At 39.4% G+C, this 23,894-nt stretch overlaps 1 protein-coding gene across 2 annotated transcripts; it reads left to right on the forward strand.

Moving 5' to 3' along the window:
- The first annotated feature begins 796 nt into the window (after positions 1 to 796).
- On the forward strand, positions 797 to 21,618 carry LOC131230726 (Golgi apparatus membrane protein-like protein ECHIDNA). Of its 2 annotated transcripts, XM_058226667.1 has the most exons (6): positions 798 to 993; positions 17,111 to 17,167; positions 17,267 to 17,470; positions 17,665 to 17,724; positions 18,765 to 18,891; positions 21,175 to 21,618. In XM_058226667.1, the coding sequence occupies exons 1-6, from the start codon at positions 985 to 987 to the stop codon at positions 21,261 to 21,263; spliced, it is 546 nt and encodes a 181-aa protein (XP_058082650.1). In that variant the 5' UTR covers positions 798 to 984; the 3' UTR covers positions 21,264 to 21,618. The 2 variants fall into 2 exon arrangements, with proteins under 2 accessions (XP_058082651.1, XP_058082650.1); XM_058226668.1 differs by lacking the exon at positions 17,111 to 17,167 and having other exon boundaries at positions 797 to 993.
- The last annotated feature ends 2,276 nt before the right edge of the window (positions 21,619 to 23,894 follow it).

Raw genomic sequence — 23,894 nt, forward strand, 5'->3', positions numbered from 1 at the left:
CGCATTTATCTTATTGGTCACATCTTGTTGACTACCTACTTCGTTCATCTGTCATTATAAAAGGATCAAGTATTTATCTCTGTTTTGCTTATTTCTCTAGTTTATTTTGATACCATATAGATTATAACGAGCTTAATTCAATTATTGATAAAATTAGTATTATTTTAGTCTTCTTTTAATTTATTTAACAAAATTTGTTCATTTCATGAATTTTAATTACTTTTTATTACTAAAAGAAAAGTTATAAAATAACATGGAAAAAAAAAAAAGAAGAAAAATTAATCAAAGCATGAATCCAATGCATGAGATAGATCAAAAGCTTAAGTTGGTCTCACCACATGAAGTCGTAGGATTGAATTCGTACCATTGAAAACTTATCTGGGCACAAAAGTTTTGGACCAAGCTAATGTTTATGTTTTCCCTTGTCTAGGTGTAGATGACCTTGTGAACAAGTTGTCTTGCAAATAAACATCTTGATGGGCTTAGAAAGTTTTCAACGGCGGGAATTCAATCCTCGTTGCAACCCGAGGTGTGGTCCACTGGAGCCTTGAAGCCTTCAATCTGACTCTTTTTCTACCTCATGTCCTTAAAATGATCCGTCAAAATGGATGGACGGCGTGGATAAAACATATACATCACGGTGGGCTCCAAAGAGCCCCTTAACGGACCGTCCGTCTCTGGCTAGGTCCTGTCGATCATAGTCCGTCCACGCAACGACTCAACAAACCAATGGTCCGGATAACCGACCCATAGCCTCTTTCTCAGAAGTAAAAACCCGCGGATATTGTACAAATACACCGACCGCGTATCTTATAATTCCTATCATCTTCCCTGCGAGAAATGAAATCAGCTCAACAGCGCTGAGGCAAAGAAGCTCTCTCTCTCTCTCTCTCTCTCACAAAATCTGGGCCATCCGTTCAGCATCATTCAATCTATACCATCCATTCAATCCAACCCCCTCTCGGCAAAAATCATCGTCTCGAAATGGATCAGGTCAGGGCAAGATCCCATCACCATTTATACAACAAAATCAATTTATTGATGATTTTTTTTTTTTTTTTTCGGGGTGTGTTTGGATGCACCAAAATTTCACGAAATATCATGAAATCTCGGACCAGACCAAATGCACCCTTCTTTTCTTTTAGAAATCTCATTCCCATCGATTCAACGCTTCAACCCGATCTCGAAACTGTATCTCGAATGATATATCCTTTTCGTTGATTGCATATTGTAATTACGCCAACTGATATTGTTCTCTACTTCCTGTGATTTTTTATTTTTTTTGGTTGTATATTATATTAAGGGCCTGTTTGGGAGCGTGGATTTGAAACCCCCTGGATTCAGAACCCCCTGGATTGCCAACCGCCTGGATTCGGAACCCCCTGTTTTTGTTTGGCACCTTGGATTTGGAACCCCCTGGATTGTAAAATTTGTGTTTGGAAGTGTGGATTTGAAACCCCTCAAATTTTGTAGTATATTTGCATGAATATTTAAGGAGACCCAGTAAATTATTTAAAATATGTTAATTGATTAAAATATACTACAACATAAGTAATAGTTATAACAAGCTCATCAAAATATACACATTGGAAAAAGAAGAAGATGTAATTCTGAACTTTTGGTGGGCCAGAAAAGTGGGCCTACTAAATTTCACCATTGTCATGTGTTAAGATAAACATATCTACGCTAATTTCGGGTGGTCTAAAACACACCATAGAAATTACAAAACATACGTGCACCCACGTTAATAAATAAAAGGATAAAGACTGTCAAATATAAAATATTTTTAAAGTTGTACAAATCCAAATTGCCAAACTAACAAAGCTAAATAAAAGCATACCAATCTCAAATAGTGTTTACAAGAAATTCCCACCTTAGCTCAACAGGCAATTCAATGAAGAATCGTGCTGCCTCTCTATGCTCTAAGAGATACCTTAATGCTTGCCATGTATACGGTTCGTCTATATTTGGTACGTCCCTAAGGCATTGCACTATGTTTTGTCGGAAGTTACTCTTTTCAATTTGGGCTGTGTGTTGCATATTAACGCAGTCTCATTGAGTTTGTCTTTCATCTCTATCATTGTGGCTCGGGTCGCTTCGATAGAGAAGGCTATGGTCTTCATCTCTTGCATCATTTCATAATTAATTGTGGCCTTCCTTTTTATTCTTTTGCGGTCTTGATGAAGATAACCCAGCTTGTGAAGTACCAGTCATTCCAATTATTGGTGATGTTGTAGGTTGTGTACCTACATCAGAGAAATCAGACCCTGGAGGCACATTGGGGTTAGCTTCAAATGGGTTTGAGTCAAATGCCCCGTATGTGGGATTCTCTGATAATTCGTTCGACTCAGTATGCGGCATTGATTTGCTACCAGTAGCATAGTCGGTCCTGGCAATTATTCTCATATTATCATATTGAGGAAATACGATGTTCCGAAACACCTTCATTCCAGGGTGCATCTGTGGTCATTAAAATACAAATACATAGTAACATTAATACAACAATAAAGATTTTTTATGCCAAAAAAATTCATCGGCTTACCTCGATGTAAGCATTCCATACTTCTGCTTCGGCAGCAACACACTTTCGAGTATCATCCTATCCAAACCCGCTTAATTCAAGCATGTCTTTCACCTTATGATAGTCCTTTCTTAATATCTTGATTCGATTTTTACAATGCTTTGGCATAAGCTCGATGCTCAATTTATCACGAATTGATCCAACTACTGCAGCGTATGTTGATGGCTTAAATTGATTATTGTCACAAAGATAACCAAGGGAGATGTGTTCCAATAATACATCTATCATACAACTATCCATCGCTGAATTCCATTTTATTGGTTATGCACAAGACGAGCAAGTTCCGTTTGTTGTCGACATTCCTGAAGTATGTAGATAATTGAACATTCAAAATAAGACAAAAATATATTATATGCTTCATTATCTAACATAACAAAATTACATACCAAATGTTAACAATTATCATTCTTGATTAAATCTGATATTAGGATTGTAGTTTTCATACATCGCTTTTGCAAGACTATCACAAAATTGACTTCAATTATCTCTTTCTCTTCTAGTTGGTTCTTTAGTTTGTATTTCTTCATCAGAGACGTCACTATCACTTTTCTCCATTTCGATTGTCCCATTATGAAATTCATCGGCACATGAATGGTATTCTTGGCCCTCATTTGTATTATAGCTTATATCATTGGAATCATTGAGAAGTACATCACTCCTCTCGTTAATAATATGATTATGTATGATGCAACATGCAATTACAATCTTTGTTTGCGTTTCTATGGGATAGTTTGGTGTGTTCTTTAATATAGGAAATCGTGCTTTCAAAACTCCAAAAGCACGTTCAATGGCATTTCTTAATGACGAATGGCGAAGATTAAATAACTCTTTCTTGTCCCTCAGAAGACAACCTTGCTTAAATTATTTCAGATGGTAACGGACGCCTCGATGGGGTGCAAGGAAGCCAGGAGTATTAGGAAAACCAGCATCAACTAAGTAGTACTTGCCTTTAGGTAGAGGCAATTTCCCTTCACGCGTGTGTGCTGATGCCAGTATACGTGAATCTGCGGCAGATTCTTCCCAACCAGCAAGGACGTATAGAAATTTTAAATCAAACGAACATGCTGCCAAAATATTTTGGGATATGAACCCCTTTCTGTTACGCCACGAACCTTGATCTTTCACTGGAATCTTTGCAGGGACGTGCGTACCATCTATAACACTGATACAATCTTTAAAATATGGGAAGAATCGTTCATTGTTTTGTATTTCCAGAGGTATGCCTGGCTGAATAGGTAGTATAAATATGTCATGGAATTTGACAATTGCATTTAATACTTTGTTAAAGTACCGACTTATAGTTTCTCCTGAATGATTAAAATGGTGCTGTAGAATACGATTTTTTACACAGTGGCTAATGGTATACAAAAAAGTTATTAATTGTTCTTCTAGGCTAACTTCAAGCGTACCAGTCAAGTGACCACTCTCACAAATCAAATCCCGTAAACGAATAAAACAATCCTTATTCATTCGAATATGGTCAAAGCATGTGGTACCGGGTCCATCGAGAATCGCAATGGTAGATTGCAGTCCTGTCCAGTTGCGGGACTCTCGAATATCATTTTCATCATCCTCTTCCATATAGTGGTCGCGGCTGATGCAGCCGCAGTTACTGCCGTGAATAAAACAATCGCTTTCTCGTTCTCATCACCTGTATCTGAGTCCGAATTATTTAAATTCGCCATTTATGTAGCCTGTTGAATGAACATTTGTTAAATTCATTACATTTGGTAGATGTGAGCTATAAAAGGGAGTGAAGAAAAAAGAGACGTCAAGATTTAAGGAAGATGGAACATCAACAAGTGAGTTATGCTCTTCTTTTCAGGGAATAGGGCTGAAGTGCCCTATGCCTCCGAGCACCGACATACAGAAGATGCAAAGAATGTAACACTATGCATTTTGACAAAGTTTAGGTTTAGGAGTCATGATTGAAGTTTGGAAAATAAAAAATAAATGATAAAAATTTTCTTCAGTTCTTTTACTTGTAATTCTTAAATCATATGATTCGCTTCTGCTGGAATTACGCGAACCATTACAACAAAACAGAGAGCTAGCATTGGGTATTCGCTGAGGCTCTGGAAAGCGAGTTGGATAAAATCTTGAACCCCTCGCAGGTGGTAGGGAGTGATGCTGCTGAATGGAAGTAACCTCAAACGCATGGTGCAAAAAATGATGCAACCATGGAATTGGATTTGCTAGCAATGCGGTTGATCTCGATCTCTGAGGAGGGGGAGTTCAACCTTATCTCTACTGTATATAAACGAATAGCAAACAGACAAATTCTGACCATCCAATTAGTTCTATGAGTGTTAAACTTTGAGATTTAATAGGACTTTTCTTTTTGTGAGATTTAATAGGACATTAGAAGGGATAAGTCAGGGTTATTTTAGGAGTTCTAAAATGTGTGAGCATGTCAACTGACGGCTCCAATTTACCCATCCAGCACAATCGAGCAGTGAGGATTTCTTTTACATGGGCCCACACATGCATGCAAGTAGCCCACATATTCTCCGTTGGGCCCACTGTCAACACGTGTGGTTTATCCACGCCGTTCATCCGTTTTTCCATGTAATTTTAGGAGTTGAGCCCAAAATTGAAGCATATACAAAGTTCAAGTGGAACATACCATAGGAAACAGTGGAAATATTAATTTCCACTGTTGAAACCTTTACAAGGCATCCGGTGATGTTTATTTGTCATCCAACCTGTTCTTAAGATCACACTGACATGTTTGAAGTGAAAACACAATTATTAACTTGATCTAAAACTTCTGTGGCCCCTAGAACTTTTCAACAGTAGATATTCAATTAATACTTTTTTCAATGGTGTGGTCCACTTAGTTTTTTTATGTGCTTTTTTTTTAGGCCAACCTACTAAAAGTATCTGATAAAACAGATGGACGGGGATAATATGGACGAATGATGGTGGCCCTGCAGTGTATTTTAAAGAATACACAGAGCCTGCATGAAGGACATTAATATGTGGTGGCTTCACAGGGATGGACGTTGCCAACTTGATTTTTATTGCAAAAATCAAAGTTCTTCAGGTTCCTTAATGATAGTTGGAAATTCACTCCGACTATAATATGAGTTATCTTATTTTAGGCGTAGACCTAAATTTTAAGGCCATTGGTAGTTCCAGTTGATCACACAGTTAAAAACAGTGTGTAAAAGTAATTATAATGGTTGAATTTGTTTTCATTCATATGGCCAGCTTGAATGATATTTACCCCTAAATTTTTTTCTCAAATCTTAAATTTTAATGGGCTATATAATGGCTGGATTACACCGTCCATATAACCATCATGGTGGGACATATGAGTAAAGTGTTCTCGTCCCTCAATTCACTATCTAATTTGGTGTGGCCCATGTTAAGCCTAAATTAGTACAATATTTTGGCCATACAGATAAATTTTGACAAGTCATCACATAATCGGAACAGATTTTGCATAACCATTTTAATGGGCCATGCAACTAATAAATTGTAATTCATTAAACGAAAACATTATAAACCTACTGTCCGTCACCTTCAAATAAAACAGTCCGTCTCTTTCTATAACTCTGTAACAGCGATCTGCAGCAACCTTCTGGCAGACTCTAGCGGCGTATGCAGCAACCTTCGCAGGTACCGGAAAGGTAATGGTCACAACGTTTTTTAAGTAGATGAATGAGAGCTGCGGTAAATGGGTGCGTGCGAATAAGTTTTTAAAGAAAATTTCAAACGGTTGGATTTCCGACCGTTGAGCTACTTCAAAAAGCTAATCCAAGGTCAGAGCGTGGATTACAAACCCCCAGATCGAGGGGATTGCAAACCCCCTGGATTGCCAACCCCCTGTTACTTTATGGTGCCAAACGGCCTGGGGATTGCCAATCCCCTCCAATCCCCTCCAATCCACGGTGCCAAACGACCCCTAATTTTGTGGGACTTCTGATTCTATTCGTTACTGTGATTGATCTTCCTTTTTGCTAGCGTTTGGATGCACAAGTGGATTGAATTGTGATTTTGTAGAATTCCGTTTAATCAATAAGAAACAATAAAAGTTGATGATGTCTCCTCGTATTTGGGATGGGGAAGTAGCCCTCAAATTACGTTTGCATTTCTTTCAGGTCTGGCTCCATAGCAAAGCAATTGCCATATAGAGTCGAGACACTTTATATGAAAGCTAGGAAGGAAATCACAATTCGGATGGGAAAGTGTAAGGGGTAGTTTGGATGGTGGTAAATGGTTTACGTTGTAAATGATTTACTAGTAAATCACTTCAAGGCTGTAAATGATTTACAACCTGTCCGTTACGGCCACCGTTACCGTTACGGAATACCTCAGTAATGATAGCATTGAGAGTGTAGCCCATCGCCAACTGTGATGAGGGCACTGAGAGAAAGGGGGTTTCACATAGCATGAAGAGTGAGATCCTCACATTGCATAAGGATCGTTTGGCACCGTGGATTGGAGGGGATTGGCAATCCCCAGGCCGTTTGGCACCATAAAGTAACAGGGGATTGGCAATCCAGGGGGTTTGCAATCCCCTCGATCTAGGGGTTTTGTAATCCACGCTCCGACTTTGGATTAGCTTTTTGAAGTAGCTCAACGTTCGGAAATCCAACCGTTTGAAATTTTCTTTAAAAACCTATTCACACGCACCCATTTACCGCAACTCTCATTCATCTTCTTCAAAAAAGCTCATTCATCTTCTTAAAAAACGTTGTGACCATTACCTTTCCGGTACCGGCGAAGGTTGCTACATACGCCGCTAGAGTCTGCCAGAAGGTTGATGTGGATCGCTGTTACAGAGTTATAGAAGGAGAAGGACTATTTTATTTGAAGGTGACGGACAGTAAAGGTTGGTTTATAACGTTTTCTTTTAATGAATTACAATTTATTAGTTGCATGGCCCATTAAAATGGTTATGCAAAATCTGTTCCGATTATGTGATGACTTGTCAAAATTTATCTGTATGGCCAAAATATTATACTAATTTAGGCTTAACATGGGCCACACCAAATTAGATAGTGAATGGAGGGACGAGAACACTTTATTCATATGTCCCACCATGATGATTATATGGACCGTGTAATCCAGCCATTATATAGCCCATTAAAATTTAAGATTTGAGAAAAAAATTTAGGGGTAAATATTATTCAAGCAGGCCATATGAATGAAAACAAATTCAACTATTATAATTGCTTTTACACACTGTTTTTAATTGTGTGATCAACTGGAACTACCAATGGCCTTAAAATTTAAGTCCTACGCCTAAAATAAGATTACTCATATTATAGTCGGAGTGAATTTCCAACTATCATTAAGGAACCTAAAGAATTTTGATTTTTGCAATAAAAATCAAGTTGGCAACGTCCATCCCTGTGAAGCCACCACATATTAATGCCCTTCATGCAGGCTCCGTGTATTCTTTAAAATACACTGCAGGGCCACCATCATTCATCCATATTATCCCCTCCGTCCATCTATTTTATCAGATGCTTTTAGTAGGTTAGCCTAAAAATAAAGCATATAAAAAAACTAAGTGGACCACACCATTGAAAAAAGTATTAATTGAACATCTACTGTTGAAAAGTTCTGGGGGCCACAGAAGTTTTAGATCAAGTTAATAATTGTGTTTTCACTTCATACATGTCAGTGTGATCTTAAGAACAGGTTGGATGACAAATAAACATCACCGGATGCCTTGTAAAGGTTTCAACAGTGGAAATTAATATTTCCACTTTTTCCTATGGTATGTTCCACTTGAACTTTGTATATGCTTCAATTTTGGGCTCAACTCCTAAAATTACATGGAAAAACGGATGAACGGCGTGGATAAACCACACGCGTTGATAGTGGGCCTAACGGAGAATGTGTGGGCTACTTGCATGCATGTGTGGGCCCACACATGCATGCATGTAAAAGAAATCCTCACCGCTCGATTGTGCTGGATGGGTAAATTGGAGCCGTCAGTTGACAAGCTCACACATTTTAGAACTCCTAAAATAACCCTGACTTATCCCTTCTAATGTCCTATTAAATCTCACAAAAAGAAAAGTCCTATTAAATCTCAACGTTTAACACTCATAGAACTAATTGGATGGTCAGAATTTGTCTGTTTGCTATTCGTTTATATACAGTAGAGATAAGGTTGAACTCCCCCTCCTCAGAGATCGAGATCAACCGCATTGCTAGCAAATCCAATTCCATGGTTGCATCATTTTTTGCACCATGCGTTTGAGGTTACTTCCATTCAGCAGCATCACTCCCTACCACCTGCGAGGGGTTCAAGATTTTATCCAACTCTCTTTCCAGAGCCTCAACGAATACCCAATGCTAGCTCTCTGTTTTGTTGTAATGGTTCGCGTAATTTCAGCAAAAACGAATGATATGATTTAAGAATTACAAGTAAAAGAACTGAAGAAAATTTTTATCATTTATTTTTTATTTTCCAAACTTCAATCATGACTCCTAAACCTAAACTTTGTCAAAATGCATAGTGTTACATTCTTTGCATCTTCTGTATGTCGGTGCTCGGAGGCATAGGGCACTTCAGCCCTATTCCCTGAAAAGAAGAGCATAACTCACTTGTTGATGTTCCATCTTCCTTGAATCTTGACGTCTCTTTTTTCTTCACCCCCTTTTATAGCTCACATCTACCAAATGTAATGAATTTAACAAATGTTCATTCAACAGGCTACATAAATGGCGAATTTAAATAATTCGGACTCAGATACAAGTGATGAGAACGAGAAAGCGATTGTTTTATTCACAGCAGTAACTGCGGTTGTATCAGCCGCGACCACTATTTGGAAGAGGAAGATGAAAATAATATTCGAGAGTCCCGCAACCGGACAGGTCTGCAATCTACCAATGCGATTCTCGATGGACCCGGTACCACATGCTTTGACCATATTCGAATGAATAAGGATTGTTTTATTCGTTTACGGGATTTGATTCGTGAGAGTGGCCACTTGACTGGTACGCTTGAAGTTAGCCTAGAAGAACAATTAATAACTTTTTTGTATACCATTAGCCACTGTGTAAAAAATTGTATTCTACGGCACCATTTTAATCATTCAGGAGAAACTATAAGTCGGTACTTTAACAAAGTATTAAATGCAATTGTCAAACTCCATGACATATTTATACCACCTATTCAGCCAAGCATACCTCCGAAAATACAAAACAATGAATGATTCTTCCCATATTTTAAAGATTGTATTGGTGCTATAGATGGTACGCACGTCCCTGCAAAGATTCCAGTGAAAGATCAAGGTTCGTGGCGTAACAGAAAGGGGTTCATATCCAAAATATTTTGGCAGCATGTTCGTTTGATTTAAAATTTCAATACGTCCTTGCTGGTTGGGAAGAATTTGCCGCAGATTCACGTATACTGGCATCAGCACGCACGCGTGAAGGGAAATTACCTCTACCTAAAGGCAAGTACTACTTAGTTGATGCTGGTTTTCCTAATACTCCTGGCTTCCTTGCACCCTATCGAGGCGTCCGTTACCATCTGAAAGAATTTAAGCAAGGTTGTCTTCTAAGGGACAAGGAAGAGTTATTTAATCTTTGCTATTCGTCGTTAAGAAATGCCATTGAACATGCTTTTGGAGTTTTGAAAGCACGATTTCCTATATTAAAGAATACACCGAACTATCCCATAGAAACGCAAACAAAGATTGTAATTGCGTGTTACATCATACATAATCATATTATTAACGAGAGGAGTGATGTACTTCTCAATGATTCCAAGGATATAAGCTATGATACAAATGAGGGCCAGGAATACCATTCATGCGCCGATGAATTTCATAATGGGACAATCGAAATGGAGGAAAGTGATAGTGATGTTTCTGATGAAGAGATACAAATTGAAGAACCAACTAGAAGAGAGAGATGATTGGAGTCCATTTCGTGATAGTCTTGCAGAAGCGATGTATAAAAATTACAATCCTAATATCGGATTTAATCAAGAATGATAATTGTTAACGTTTGGTATTTAATTTTGTTATGTTAGATAATGAAACATATAATATATTTTTGTCTTATTTTGAATGTTCAATTATCTACATACTTCAGGAATGTCAACAACAAACGGAACTTGCTCGTCTCGTGCAAAACGAATAAAATGGAATTTAGCGATGGATAGTTGTATGATAGATGTATTATTGGAACACATCTCCCTTGGTTATCGTTGAGACAATAATCAAACATACGCTGCAGTAGTTGGATCATCGATCTTATGCCAAAGCATTGTAAAAATTGAATCAAGATATTAAGAAAGGACTATCATAAGGTGAAAGGCATGCTTGAATTAAGCGGGTTTGGACGGGATGATACTCGAAAGTGTGTTACTGCTGAAGCAGAAGTATGGAATAAATTTTTTTTGGCATAAAAAATCTTTATTGCTATATTAATGTTAATATGTATTTATATTTTAATGACCACAGATGCATCCTGGAATGAAGGCGTTTCAGAACATCCCATTTCCTCGATACGATAATATGACAATAATTGTTGGGATCGACTATGTTACTGGTAGCAAATCAATGGCGCATATTGAGTCGAACGAATTATCAGAGAATCCCACATACGGGGCATTTGACTTAAACCCATTTGAAGCTAACCCCAATGTGCCTCCAGAGTCTGATTTCTCTGATGCAGGTACACAACTTGCAACATCGCCAATAATTGGAATGACTGGTACTTCACAAGCTGGGTTATCTTCATCAAGACCGTAAAAGAAGAAAAAGAATGCCACAATTAATCATGAAATGATGCAAGAGATGAAGCACGTAGCTTTCTCTATCGAAGCGACCCGAGCCACAATGATAGAGATGAAAGACAAACTCGATGACTACGTTAATATGCAACACACAACCCAAATTGAAAAGAGTAACTTCCGACAAACCATAATGCAATGCCTTAGGGACGTACCAAATATAGACGAACCATATACATGGCGAGCATTAAGGTATCTCTTAGAGCATAGAGAGGCAGTACGATTCTTCATTGAATTGCCTGTTGAGCTGAGGTGGGAGTTTCTTGTAAACACTATTTGAGATTGGTATGCTTTTATTTAGCTTTGTTAGTTTGGCAATTTGGGTTTGTATAACTTTAAAAATATTTTATATTTGACAGTCTTTATCCTTTTATTTATTAACGTGGGTGCACGTATGTTTTGTAATTTCTATGGTGTGTTTTTAGACCACCCGAAATTAGAGTAGATATGTTTATCTTAACACATGACAATGGTGAAATTTAGTAGGCCCACTTTTCTGGCCCACCAGAAGTTCGGAATTACATCTTTTTTTTTTTCCAATGTGTATATTTTGATGGGCTTGTTATAACTATTATTTATGTTGTAGTATATTTTAATCAACTTGGGTATTTTAAATAATTTACTTGGTCTCCTTAAATATTCATGCAAATATACTACAAAATTTGAGGGGGTTTCAAATCCACACTCCCAAACACAAATTTTACAATCCAGGGGGTTCCAAATCCAAGGTGCCAAACAAAAACAGGGGGTTCCGAATCCAGGGGGTTGGCAATCCAGGGGGTTCTGAATCCAGGGGGTTTCAAATCTATGCTCCCAAACAGGCCCTAAAGACAAAAGGCCATCTTGTTGCATAAAGATAAAAAGCATCATGCATGTCATGGGGAGTGAGACTACCAACATGCATGGAGACCATTCTTTGCATGAAGGCACTGCCACAAGATGAAGGTGCGGACCACATGGGCCATCCATGACATGAAGGAGCTAGCAATGTGGGCCATACATTATATGAAGAATTTTTATTTTTTTTTCATGATATGAAGATGATGGATATGTGGGCATTGGACATGGGCAGTGCTGATGAGTACGGCCCATGTGATGGACAATTGGGTGATGGAAGATTGGGCTGACACATATCACAAGATGTAATGAATGGTGTTGATCTCAAGATGCATGGAAATATTGGAAGTCTTAGGCATCTCCTCATGTGGATGGACACGCGTAGAAAGCCTTACACATCTTCTCATGTAAATGGACAGGTGTTGCGGTCTTGCACATCTCTTCATGTTGTAGACATGTGTTGAAAGTCTTAGATATTTTCTCATGCAAATGGACACGTGTTGAGGTCTTGTCATCCTGGATAGCTGTTGCAACGTTCAGTGTAGCCTATCTGATCGACGGTGTTGTTGATGCAATGGTGTTGACTGCGCCATCTTCAAATTGGAATGTCATTGTACTGCTCCATCTTCTATAGACTTCAAGGTGATTTAACACCAATTGACACTTTCTTCAAAGGGAACAGATGATGCTTACAGGGTCGCATTGTCCTGAGGAAGGCACCTCAAGAAGGTTTGGGGAGAGGAGCATTTGTCCATCAAGAAGGTTTGGGGAGAGGAGCATTTGTCCATAACGTTCCTAAAAGGTGGATTTTTGAAACTCTGTCCAATCTGATCTCAAATGTGCCTCCCTCAAGGGGTATTTATAGGCAATGAAGGAGCTTCTCATGTGACAGTTGTATCACACTTAGCAAAGAGGAACGTGTTGTGATCTCGTTGTTCGGATCGGAATATTCATGTCGTCTCGTGCTTAGAGTCTAGCAACACTATGCAGCTTTACTAAAAACACTCATAGCTTCTTTGTTATAAGTTAGATTGGGACGATCTTGGGCTCATTGGAAAAATAATTCAATAAGCTTTCAAATGGGATCGAAATCACTTTAATTGGAGACCATCTAACCCGTCAAAAGTGGGGCCAAAGTCCTTACTAGCATGTTTCACTTTGCTCGCGATGTTAGCCATGCACAATTTCCATAAACGGACTGGAACTTCTTCGTTACACCTCGGATTGGAGCAAACTTGGGCTTGCTGGAAAGATAACCAGCTCTCCAATGAGCCATAAACCACCTTGATTGGAGACAATTTGATTTGTCATCATTTGAGTCAAAATATGCCTTCTGTAGCATTAGTCCCACTTTAACTCTTTTTTTTTTAAAACGATTTTATTAAAAAGAAATGAAGGAAACAGAAAAGATTTGCTGAGAGGGCATATCAGAAACTACAAGCCCAAAAATAACAGATCAGAGCCCTGAAGGGAAGGGGCATTAGCGACCCATTCAAAGACAAGCTTTTTGGCCTGAAACCTAACAGCATGCACCATAGACTGAATGTTGTTAAAACAACGATCGTTCCTTTCCGTCCAAACTGCCCACCAAATAGCCAGGATTGACATTCTTAAAATACGCGTTTTGGTTTTCCCAAGAGAGAACCCATGCCAGTAATGTAATAAGGCGGAGGCGGTGTCAGGAAGACACCCACAAACACTGAAACGCAGGAAAAAATCGCATATGACGGAGGAGCTAAGGGAACAATGAGCCAACAAATGATCGACCGTTTCTTCAGCCTTCAAACAACACAGGCATATATTAGGGAGTTGCATGCCTCTCTTCTGCAGGTTATCGACTGTAAGAATTCGCTTCCTAGCGGCTAGCCAACTGAAACAAATGATCTTGGGAGGCACATGGTACTTCCAGATAAAAGGGTGCGTCGAAGTTGCGGGGGTGGAGGGGAGGGAGAGGAGAGCGTATAACGAACTGACTGAGAAAAGGCCGAATTTGTCCCCCTTCCACAATAGAGTGTCGGGTTCAGCCCTAATAGACGGCGCCATGGAGAGGCAATTAAGAAGAGCTGCATATTCGTCCAACTCCCAATCGTGCATATTCCTGTAACAATTGATATCCCAAACTATGCGTGATCCAACTTTGGAGAAAAAACAGCAAATCGGACTTTCTTTTAGGACAGCGATACGGTAAATGTTGTTGAATCTGCGTTTGAGGGTCATATCGCCAATCCAGTGGTCCTCCCGAAATCTTATATCAGCCCCATTACCGAGTTGAAATCCGATATTCTAGACTACCGGCCTTTTAGCGCGCAAAATTCCTTTCCACAAATAAGAAGCTTTGTATCGAGAGGAGTCTTTGGTCCACCAACCCCCTTGAACTGAACCATATTTACCTTTGACCACAGAGTTCCATAGGGCGTCCTTCTCTATTCTCAGCCGCCACGTCCATTTACCAAGGAGAGCGCTATTCATCGTCTTTAGACTCCTGATACTGGCTCCACCTTCCTTAATATGAGAACAGACGTCTTTACACTCCAACAGATGGAACTTTTTCTCATTCTCCTTATCGCTCCAAAGAAAGTCCCTTCGCAGTTTGTCAATTTTGTCCAAATTTTGGGGAGGACATTTATACAAAGACATAAAGTAAATAGGAATATTGGACAGAGCTGCCTTGATGAGCGTGAGACGCCCCCCGAAAGACAGGTAGCGACACTTCCAAGTGGCGAGCATTTGTTGAATTTCTCAACCACCCTGTCCCACATAGACTTTGGAGGAGGACCCAACGTCAATGGAAGACCCACAAACAGAGTAGGAAAGGAAGCGATGGAGCAACCGAAGATGTTCGCATAAGAGGATAATTCAGTGTTAGTAGAGTTGATGCCGAACACTCTGGATTTAGCCATATTGATTCTTAAACCTGAAACGGCCTCAAAGCAAAGAAGGGATGTTTGCAGATTTTGCACTGCTTCAGATTCTGCCTCCACTATGATTAGAATGTCATCAGCGTACTAGATATGCAAGATCGTCGATTGAACACCTGGGATTGATACTCCATTAAAGAGACCGGCGCTCTCCCCTTTAATAAGCATCTGCGATAAGGCTTCTCCTATTAAGAGGAATAGAAGAGGAGAAAGGGGGTCGCCTTGGCGAAGCCCTCTCGTGCTTCGGAAGAAACCTTTGGGCGTGTCCTTAAGGAGAATGGAGAAATGCGCCGATTCGACGCAAGCTTGCATCCACCGTTTCCATTTTGCTCCGAACCCCATCCGATCGAGCATGTAGGATAAGAATCCCCAATCGGTGTGATTGTAGGCCTTTTCAATGTCTAATTTGAGAAATATATATTTTTTCCCCGATCTGTGGCAAGAATGAAGGACTTCGTTGGCTAGTAATGCCCCGTCGATGATTTGTCTACCTTTGATAAAAGCGTTCTGTTGATTGGAAATGAGCTTGCCCATGACAGTTGATAATTTGGATGAAAGAATTTTAGCGAGGATTTTATAAGGACTACCAATGAGGTTGATGGACCTGAAATCGGAGAAGGCAGAGGCGCCAGCCACTTTGGGAAGGAGACCAATGAAAGAGGCCCCCAGGCCTTTCGATAGCTTACTTCTGGCGTGAAATTCATGGAGAAAGTTCATAACGTCACTGCGAACCGTGGCCCAGAAGGTTAGGAAGAAGCTGATGGGGAAGCCATCGGGACCCAGAGACTTGTCACCACCCAATGCTCTGATAGCCGCTAGGGCTTCTACTTCAGAGAAAGGGATTTCTAAAAGGTCTACTTCGGCAGCTTGAAGAGAGTGAAATGGAATGCCATCGAGGAGAGGTCTGTTCCAGCCCTCCGAAGTATAAATGGAGGAGAAATGAGCAATAGCACAATTTGCAATTTCGTCCTTATCTTCGATTAGCCTTCCATCAACAGATATGCTACGGATTGCTTTGGCCCAAGCTTTCATACTAACTCTTGATTGAGTGTACTAGAACCATCACACTAATCTTAACCTTGACACAACTTGGAAAGGTGAATTTTCCAGTGCCAACAACCAGCCATGCTTTATGGGACAGAATGTTGGTTAGTTATTAGTTAAGGAGCAACATGTCTGTAGGATGAGCGTAGTTGAAATGAGGATGTTGAGATGGATGAGTGGCCGGTCAAGGAAGGATTGAAGTAGAAATGAATGCATTCGAGGGAAGTTAGGAGTAAAACCAATAGGTAACAAGATGAGGGAAGTAGACGGTAGATGGTTTGGTCATGTGCAACAAAGACTAAGAACTGTGGAAGGCTCTAAAAGAGCAAGGGGATGTCCCAAAAGGACGTGGGTGAGGTAGTAGGAAAAGACGTGATGAGCTATGGTCGAACTGAAATTATGGCCCTTGATAGAGTGGAATGGGGGAAAGAGATTCATGTAGCCGACCCCACTTTGTTGGGATAATGTCTAGATGATTATGCTTTCTTCTTTCAGTGGATATTCCTCATTCATTGCTAGCAAAACAGCAGGCAGTCTGTGCAAGTCTCCGAATTTTAGTTCACAGGTCTCCCCTGAGTAGGCCCGTTCTTGCTAATGGAGGTTTTCATCCCATGCTGATGCCTGCCTAGCATGTGGGCTCCTCAGTGGATTGCACATGGATATATACAGGTGCCAAAGGCCACATGCACTGAATAAAAGTCCATTAGTTGGACAGTTAAGATTGTTGAAGTGTGCCAAAGGTCACATTCATTGCACAAAAGTCCATTATTTGGACAGTTACAATTGTCCAATTGTGCAACTTTTGCACCATGGGCTGGTTATCGGGTTATCACAGGATCAATGGTGGCCTTGTGTATGGAGGCCCTCTTGAGTTTCAACTGCGAGTGCTCCCACAGACAACACACACACACACACACACACACACATTTTCTAAACATTGCATGGTCTTGCTATGTGCAGAATGTAGCAGAAAACTATGCCAACCCAAAGACATGTTTCTTCCACGTTCTCTTCAAGGTCTAGTATTGTACCATTCTAGGCATTTCCAATATCTACTGCCTGAACCCTTTTAAGTGTACTTACCCTTTTTTTTTTAAAATACTTTTTTCCTTGCAGTCCACTGCTTTAGCATTCTACATCCTATCGGCGCTGTTTGTTAGCAGCTTTGTCATCATCTTCGTGGTTACTGTTCTTCTTGCAGCTCTTGATTTTTGGGTAGTCAAGAACGTCAGTGGACGGATATTGGTTGGTCTAAGGTGGTGGAATGAAATAGACGAGCAAGGGGAAAGCGTGTGGAAGTATGAGTGCCTTGATCAAGAGGTCCTCCATATTTTTCTTTTAAGAATGCATTCATTTTAGCTGTGCCAAACCTGCTGTGGAAGTTGCTAGAATGGGCATCTCGTTTTTGTCGTTTATTTTTTCATCGTTATAATTTTCCTTGATATGCATTTGGCTTGAGGATGTTTATGCATATCATGTTTTATTTCATCTTTTTATTTTTTTATTTTTAATAGTCGTTGGCTCGGATGAACAAGAAGGATTCATGGCTCTTTTGGTGGACACTTTACCTTACGGTAAGTAATATGCATAAGCATTTATGATAGAATGTATGGTAATTTTGCTGCTGACTAGAGTAGCCTGTGTTTCCTCTCTATCCTTCCTAACAACCTTCATCAATTAGTGAAAGAGGTGCCCTTTTCGTTGGACATTTGCCTTCCTTTCAGAAGTAAATCCACTTGTAGATATTGTTCGAAGCTTTAACTTGAGTTATGGGCTTGCAATCTACTAGAGATTAGGCTGCATTTGGCTCATGCCACAAGAATAATGGTTCGTGATTGCTGGGATTGCTACTCAGTGGAATTTCAAAAATCATGAAATGATACTTGTGTGGATGTCAAAGAGCTCTTTCTTTCCAATTCAACAGAAAATAGCCCCAGTTTGTAATTCTACTCACAGTAGGAATCCTGAAATTCTAGTAAGAGTTGCAATCGAAAATTTAAAAAATAATTCCCTGATCTTGAAATGGCCAGGAGCGAAACACAGCCTTGAGTCGTGGCTATAATTATAGCATAAATGTGATGAGATTATGAAGATCTTTTAGTTCGTTATTCTAAAGACTTCTTAAGACTTGCAATCTTTTAGTTGTGCACATGTACACAAACGTGTAGGTATAACACAACTACATGTATGATATGTATTTTTACATGTTTATATACATGTGCATACACACATGCACACCCTCACAGAAGCATGATTCACATGTTATATGTATTTTTACATGTTTATATACATGTGCATACACACATGCACACCCTCACAGAAGCATGATTCACATGTTATATGTATTTTTACATGTTTACATACACATGCGTATCACCCTCACACAAGCACGTTTAGGCACCAGCCCCATTCTCTTTACCTACCAGAAAAGATGGTATATATAAGCAGAGTTACAATGAGTCAGAAAATCATGGGCCATGCATTTGCAGAAAGTTGCAACACTGCCCTTATGGCAGAACGAAGAATATGCAATAACATTTAAAACCTACAGATATCTTGGGATTTTTCTTATAGCTTGGCATCTATTTCTAACATTTAGTTTTTCACCGTGCAGGCAGTTGCATGGATATTCCTTGGAATATTTTCACTCCTAAGATTCCAAGCTGATTATCTTCTGGTTATAGGAGTTTGCTTAAGTCTCAGCATTGCTAATATTGTTGGCTTCACTAAATGCCGCAAAGGTATGCATTTGTTTCATTTTAATCCTTTTGGAAGCCTATTGTTGCATAAAGTAATAGCAGGGGCCTCATCGTCTGTTTCTTTCATGATTGTTTTCATGGCTTTCATTTCTATTGTGACAACAATCAATGTAACAAGGACACTACGGTTGAGTTTTTTTTTTTTTTTTTTTGTAATTTTGGCTGGCTGGCTTCGGCTTCCTGTTGTATTGTTCTTACGCTTTTTGTGCTTTGTTTATAATTTTTTTTGTTATCTCTTAAAAAAAAAAAAGAAAAAAAGAAAGAAAACAAGGAAGCTATTTTAGAATGAGAAAACCTAGCACATTTCCACATTCTTTTTCTCAACTTGTCAGTGATTCTTTGTTCATAGATATGGCAAACAAGTATGAGATCTTGACCATACATCTAGTAGGTCCTACTTTGGATGGACCATATGCGAAGATTCACACTGATTTACAATTGCAACTGTTTTATTGGAGGATTTTTTATTTTTAAAAAAATGGACGGTTAAGGGACTTTGGCTGACTACCCCTTTTTTTTTTTTGTTGAATTTCTTATAATTATCTTTTTTCTCCTACTAGAAGTCTTCCAATAGAAGACAGATTGTTGGGTCTGTGTGATTTTCTCGTATGGCCGTCAACTTGCTAAGTGTGCAAAAAGCAAGCCACTGACAAGTGGAATGTGACAGGCATCATAGTCTAGCCCTTGTAGAACTGCCTGGTACTTCTGTCTCTTTATGATACATATGGGACAAGTTGGACTATGATGGATGCGCACAAGTGAAATTGTGAATATTCAGTTTCATCAGGAAAAATGGTGAAAGTTAATTTGTAGATTGGCTTGATGAGGAATTATTTCATATTTGATACTCTTGCAGAGTATGATGCTTGATATGCAGGCAGTCAGAAATTGTGCACATGGAAAACATAAACTCAAATTAAAATGATTGATTGTGGAACCCACTGTTGAAGTCACAGTCCCGAAATCAGGTTGGTTTAACAATCTTAACCTCTGATTTGTGGACGCCCACTTTGCGGAAAAGGTCATGGGATATTTTCAATTTTTAACATTCAAATGAATGTCCACCAATCTGATAGTCAGTTAAGCAAATGAGCGCAATTTTCGGTTCAGGCTTTATGGGACAGCAATTCTTTATGGGACAAGAATGTTAGGTAGCTAAGGAACAACATCTTCATGAGAAGAGTGCCAGATGAAATGAGGATGTTGAGATGGGGGAGTGGCAACACAGGATAGAATTAGAAATGAACGCATTCGAGGGAACTTGGCCTGTTTGGTTTTCCAATTACAATGGTAAATGGCTGTAAATGGGTAATGATTATTTACTTGTGGTGACATCACTTACATTTGACTGCAATGATGATTTTACTATGTCATTTGTTTCACCCAGAAATCATTGTAAAAATGGTAGTTTTATAGTGTGAAAATGTAATGATTACAATTTACTTTCCTTCACAAGTGTATTTGACTCTTGATTTATGAGCCATAATTCCAGTTTAAACAAACACCTGGAAATGATAATGGTGGTTCGCCCACTTTGCATTTTATAGGAAATTGGAAAACCAAACAGGATGGGTAATAAGATGATGGAACGCAGACTTAGATGCTTTGGTCATGTACAATGGAGACCAAGAAGTGCGCTGGTTAGGAGTGAGATGGTAGCAGTTGAAGGCTCTGAAAGGGCAAGAGGAAGGCCCAGAAGTAAGTGGGCGGAGGTAGTAAGAAAAGACTTGATGACCTATGATGTAACTGAAGTTATGGCCCATGATAGAGTGGAATAGCGGAAAAGGATTCATGTAGCCAAGCCCAATTGATTGGGATAAGGCCTAGCCAAGCCCAAGTAATTTCAAAGTGCCTGCACATCGTCTATCACACTCTGCCAGAGTATCAAAGTTTTTTGTGTTTTGTGCTGGGTGCACATCATGTAGGGCTGTACCTGTTGGACATGTTGGGCATCACGAACACAGGCACCCCACTCGTCTGGTACCATGTGAGGGCTCCCCATAAATAAATGTTTTCCTTGGTTTCTTTTCAAGTTTAGAGCTTTCATTGAAGTCTCCTGGTAGTGTATATTTCTATATCTGTTATAAACCTCGATTAAAGCTGATGAGAGCTGCTGCTTCCAACCATTAAGTTCTGCATCTGTTTACTAAAATTTCATCCCAGGCCAATCTAATACAGGCAGTTGAAATATAATTTTGTCTTAATTTTTATATTTCGTCTTAATTTAACATTCACACCCTCTTTTTTTTTTTCTTTTCAATCCAGATGCCAAGAAACAGATTCAAGCATTTGCTTCCCAGACCATTGCTTCTCATGTTTCGTCGACACTACAGTCAGCATTCAGCGTCGTATGAGTTTATACAGAAAAAAGGAGAGAAAATAAGACCACGCTGCAATTCGACATTTCAGGAAGTACCTTTTCCTGTGTCTTGACGGGTCGAATGTTGGTTGATTCCGGGCATCATTCTGCCGACAATTTGTAGAAATAGAATACATAACAAGCACTTTTTTATTTTTTAATTTTTTCTGTCGCTACTGTATCCTCTGGCTGATAGGGTTCTGAGTGGTGAAAATTTTCCCCATCTTTCAGCATTGTAAAACAAGGTTTCATCTGAAGGAACTGAAAACTGTTTGTGGTAGCTTGTTAGAGTACTCTTGTTAAGGTTCTTTGTAAGCCATATCAAACAGTTCTCAGGCCATGAGCTTGTACTTTTTCTCAGTATTGGTTTGTACACTTGGGCCCATGGTTCAATTATCCAGACCATTGATAGGATGGCCCACGTACTGAACAAACAACCAGAAAAAGAAACTCCATAAAATGGAAGATCCAAGCCAATAACTTCTGTTTTTTTGTTTTTCTTTTCTTTTTTGGAAGTAGCTTAAACCCTCGAATTGAATTTGCAATCTGTTGTATATGATCATTTTGGGTAGTGATGTTACAGAAATCTGAGTGCCATGGAAGCCGCCTCCATGGAAAATGCATGGACGAGTTCTTTTAAAAAAGCAGTCTTGCACGTAATTCTCTTCAGCAGGTCATCCGCACCATTGATGGATGTCTTTCGGATCCACTATCTGGCTTGCCTGTGTCTTTGCAGCGTACATGGGTTAGTGGGACCTGTGTAATTTCCGAATCCAGACCATTCATCTGTTGTGTTGCACTCGATGGACCATATTAAAATATCTTCTTGACAGAATATTCTTACAACCTCGTGATCTCTATGCTCCAGACGGATGTTTAAGAAGAATAAAACAGCCACATGAATCACCGGTAGCAAGGGTGGCAATGTGGTGTGAGCTTGGACCCATTTGCTTGGCCCATGGGGGCTGGCCCTTGCAAGAATCGACTGATTGATTTTCGGGTTGTGGGCTCAAGTCATTTTATCCTTACCTAGCCCACACGGATCTGATTTTACATGTGGATTGATCTTATCCCACAAATATGGCATTCCAATCAATCGATCATTTTTTTGCTTTCTATTAGAATGTCTATTTTTGTGTGCATGTGTGGCCCACTGGATCAAATGGGTAGATTATTAACATTAGAATTAGAAGGTATGCATCATCCTTGAAACCTGACTGGTGGGCCATAGCTTATCTGTGGTAGCACTGAAGAGATCATCTCTGCATGTGGGCCTCACTAGCCTAGAATTAGCAAGGACCTGACCCAATTACAATCTATCATGCACAAGCCTAACCATCGATTTAACTATAATCAGTTGAGCTCATAGCTAAAAGGATGGAAAAATACTTATAAAATGCACGCGTGGCATGCAAGTCAAATAAACTGTCCAAAATATTACTGCCATTTAGATTGGTGGTTTATTGGACAGTTAAAAATTAAAAAATTAAAAGTATCTAATGGTCTTCTTATTTTTCTTTCCTCCACCTGAGCAAGAGTAAGGATCCAAGTAGCCAAGAATCAGAGGACGGGACTCTTCAAACAAGTGCATTTATCAACCGTTATACTGCAGCCAAGTATCGTACTACTCTCCCTAATTTTTATTGATCTAGCCTTATTATGTGTAGGCCTGGATTCATATAAATTTTCCTTAATTGAATGTTTGGATTTTCATGTAGGATATGAAATTTGTGCAATTGTTTTTGAACTAACATGATTTTAAGCCTGAAACCTCATATATCATATTTAATTTTCATGTACTGCATCAAATTTAATATCAGATCTTAGGTTTTTATATGGAAATACATTATTTGTTTAGGGTTAGTTTGTTTGAGTACACCATGCATTTAGTCCATCGCATGTGGAGCAGCGTTGCTTGCCCAGGTACACCGTAAGTGTACCTAACGCAACGTGGGTCGAACTTTAATGAGATCCAATCGTTCATTAGGTACGGTGCCTCTCGCTTACAAGTGGTTTTAGAATTCATGAGGATACACCATTAGCTTTGCGTAGGGCCCACCGTAGCTTCTGTATTTAATCCAATCCATTCATCTAACTTGCTTCATCAGAATGAAAGCATTCGCCCAAAATCGTGCTATTTCAAATCCCATGTGAGCCATAAAACTGGAATTTAGAGGTTTTAGGTATAATTACCATCTGGGGTGGCCCACCTGAGCTTGAATCAGTTCTTTTTTGTCGGATGAAGATCTAAAATGGTTTCTTGTACCTGATGAACGGGGTGGATCTGATTAATGTAAAGTCGTTCGAACTAGGCACGCTCCCCACGTACCCACGCAAGAGTTTCGGCTGGGACGCGGATTAAATACTGACCGGTTCAGTAGCGAGATTCGCTACTGAAGTGACGTCACCTGGTTTTGTAAGCCTCACCATGATTTAAGTGTTATATCCACACCGTCCATCCATTTGGAGAAATCATTTTATGGCATGAGCCAAAAAATGAAATAGATCCAAGGCTCAAGTGAACCCCACCATAGAAAACAGTGGATATAGTGACGGCCACCGTTGATTCATTTTTAGGCCCACTATGATGTTTATTTAATGTGAAACCTGTATATGAGTCGACACA

Source organism: Magnolia sinica, chromosome 17 (assembly GCF_029962835.1).
Source record: "Magnolia sinica isolate HGM2019 chromosome 17, MsV1, whole genome shotgun sequence".
NCBI lineage: Eukaryota > Viridiplantae > Streptophyta > Magnoliopsida > Magnoliales > Magnoliaceae > Magnolia > Magnolia sinica.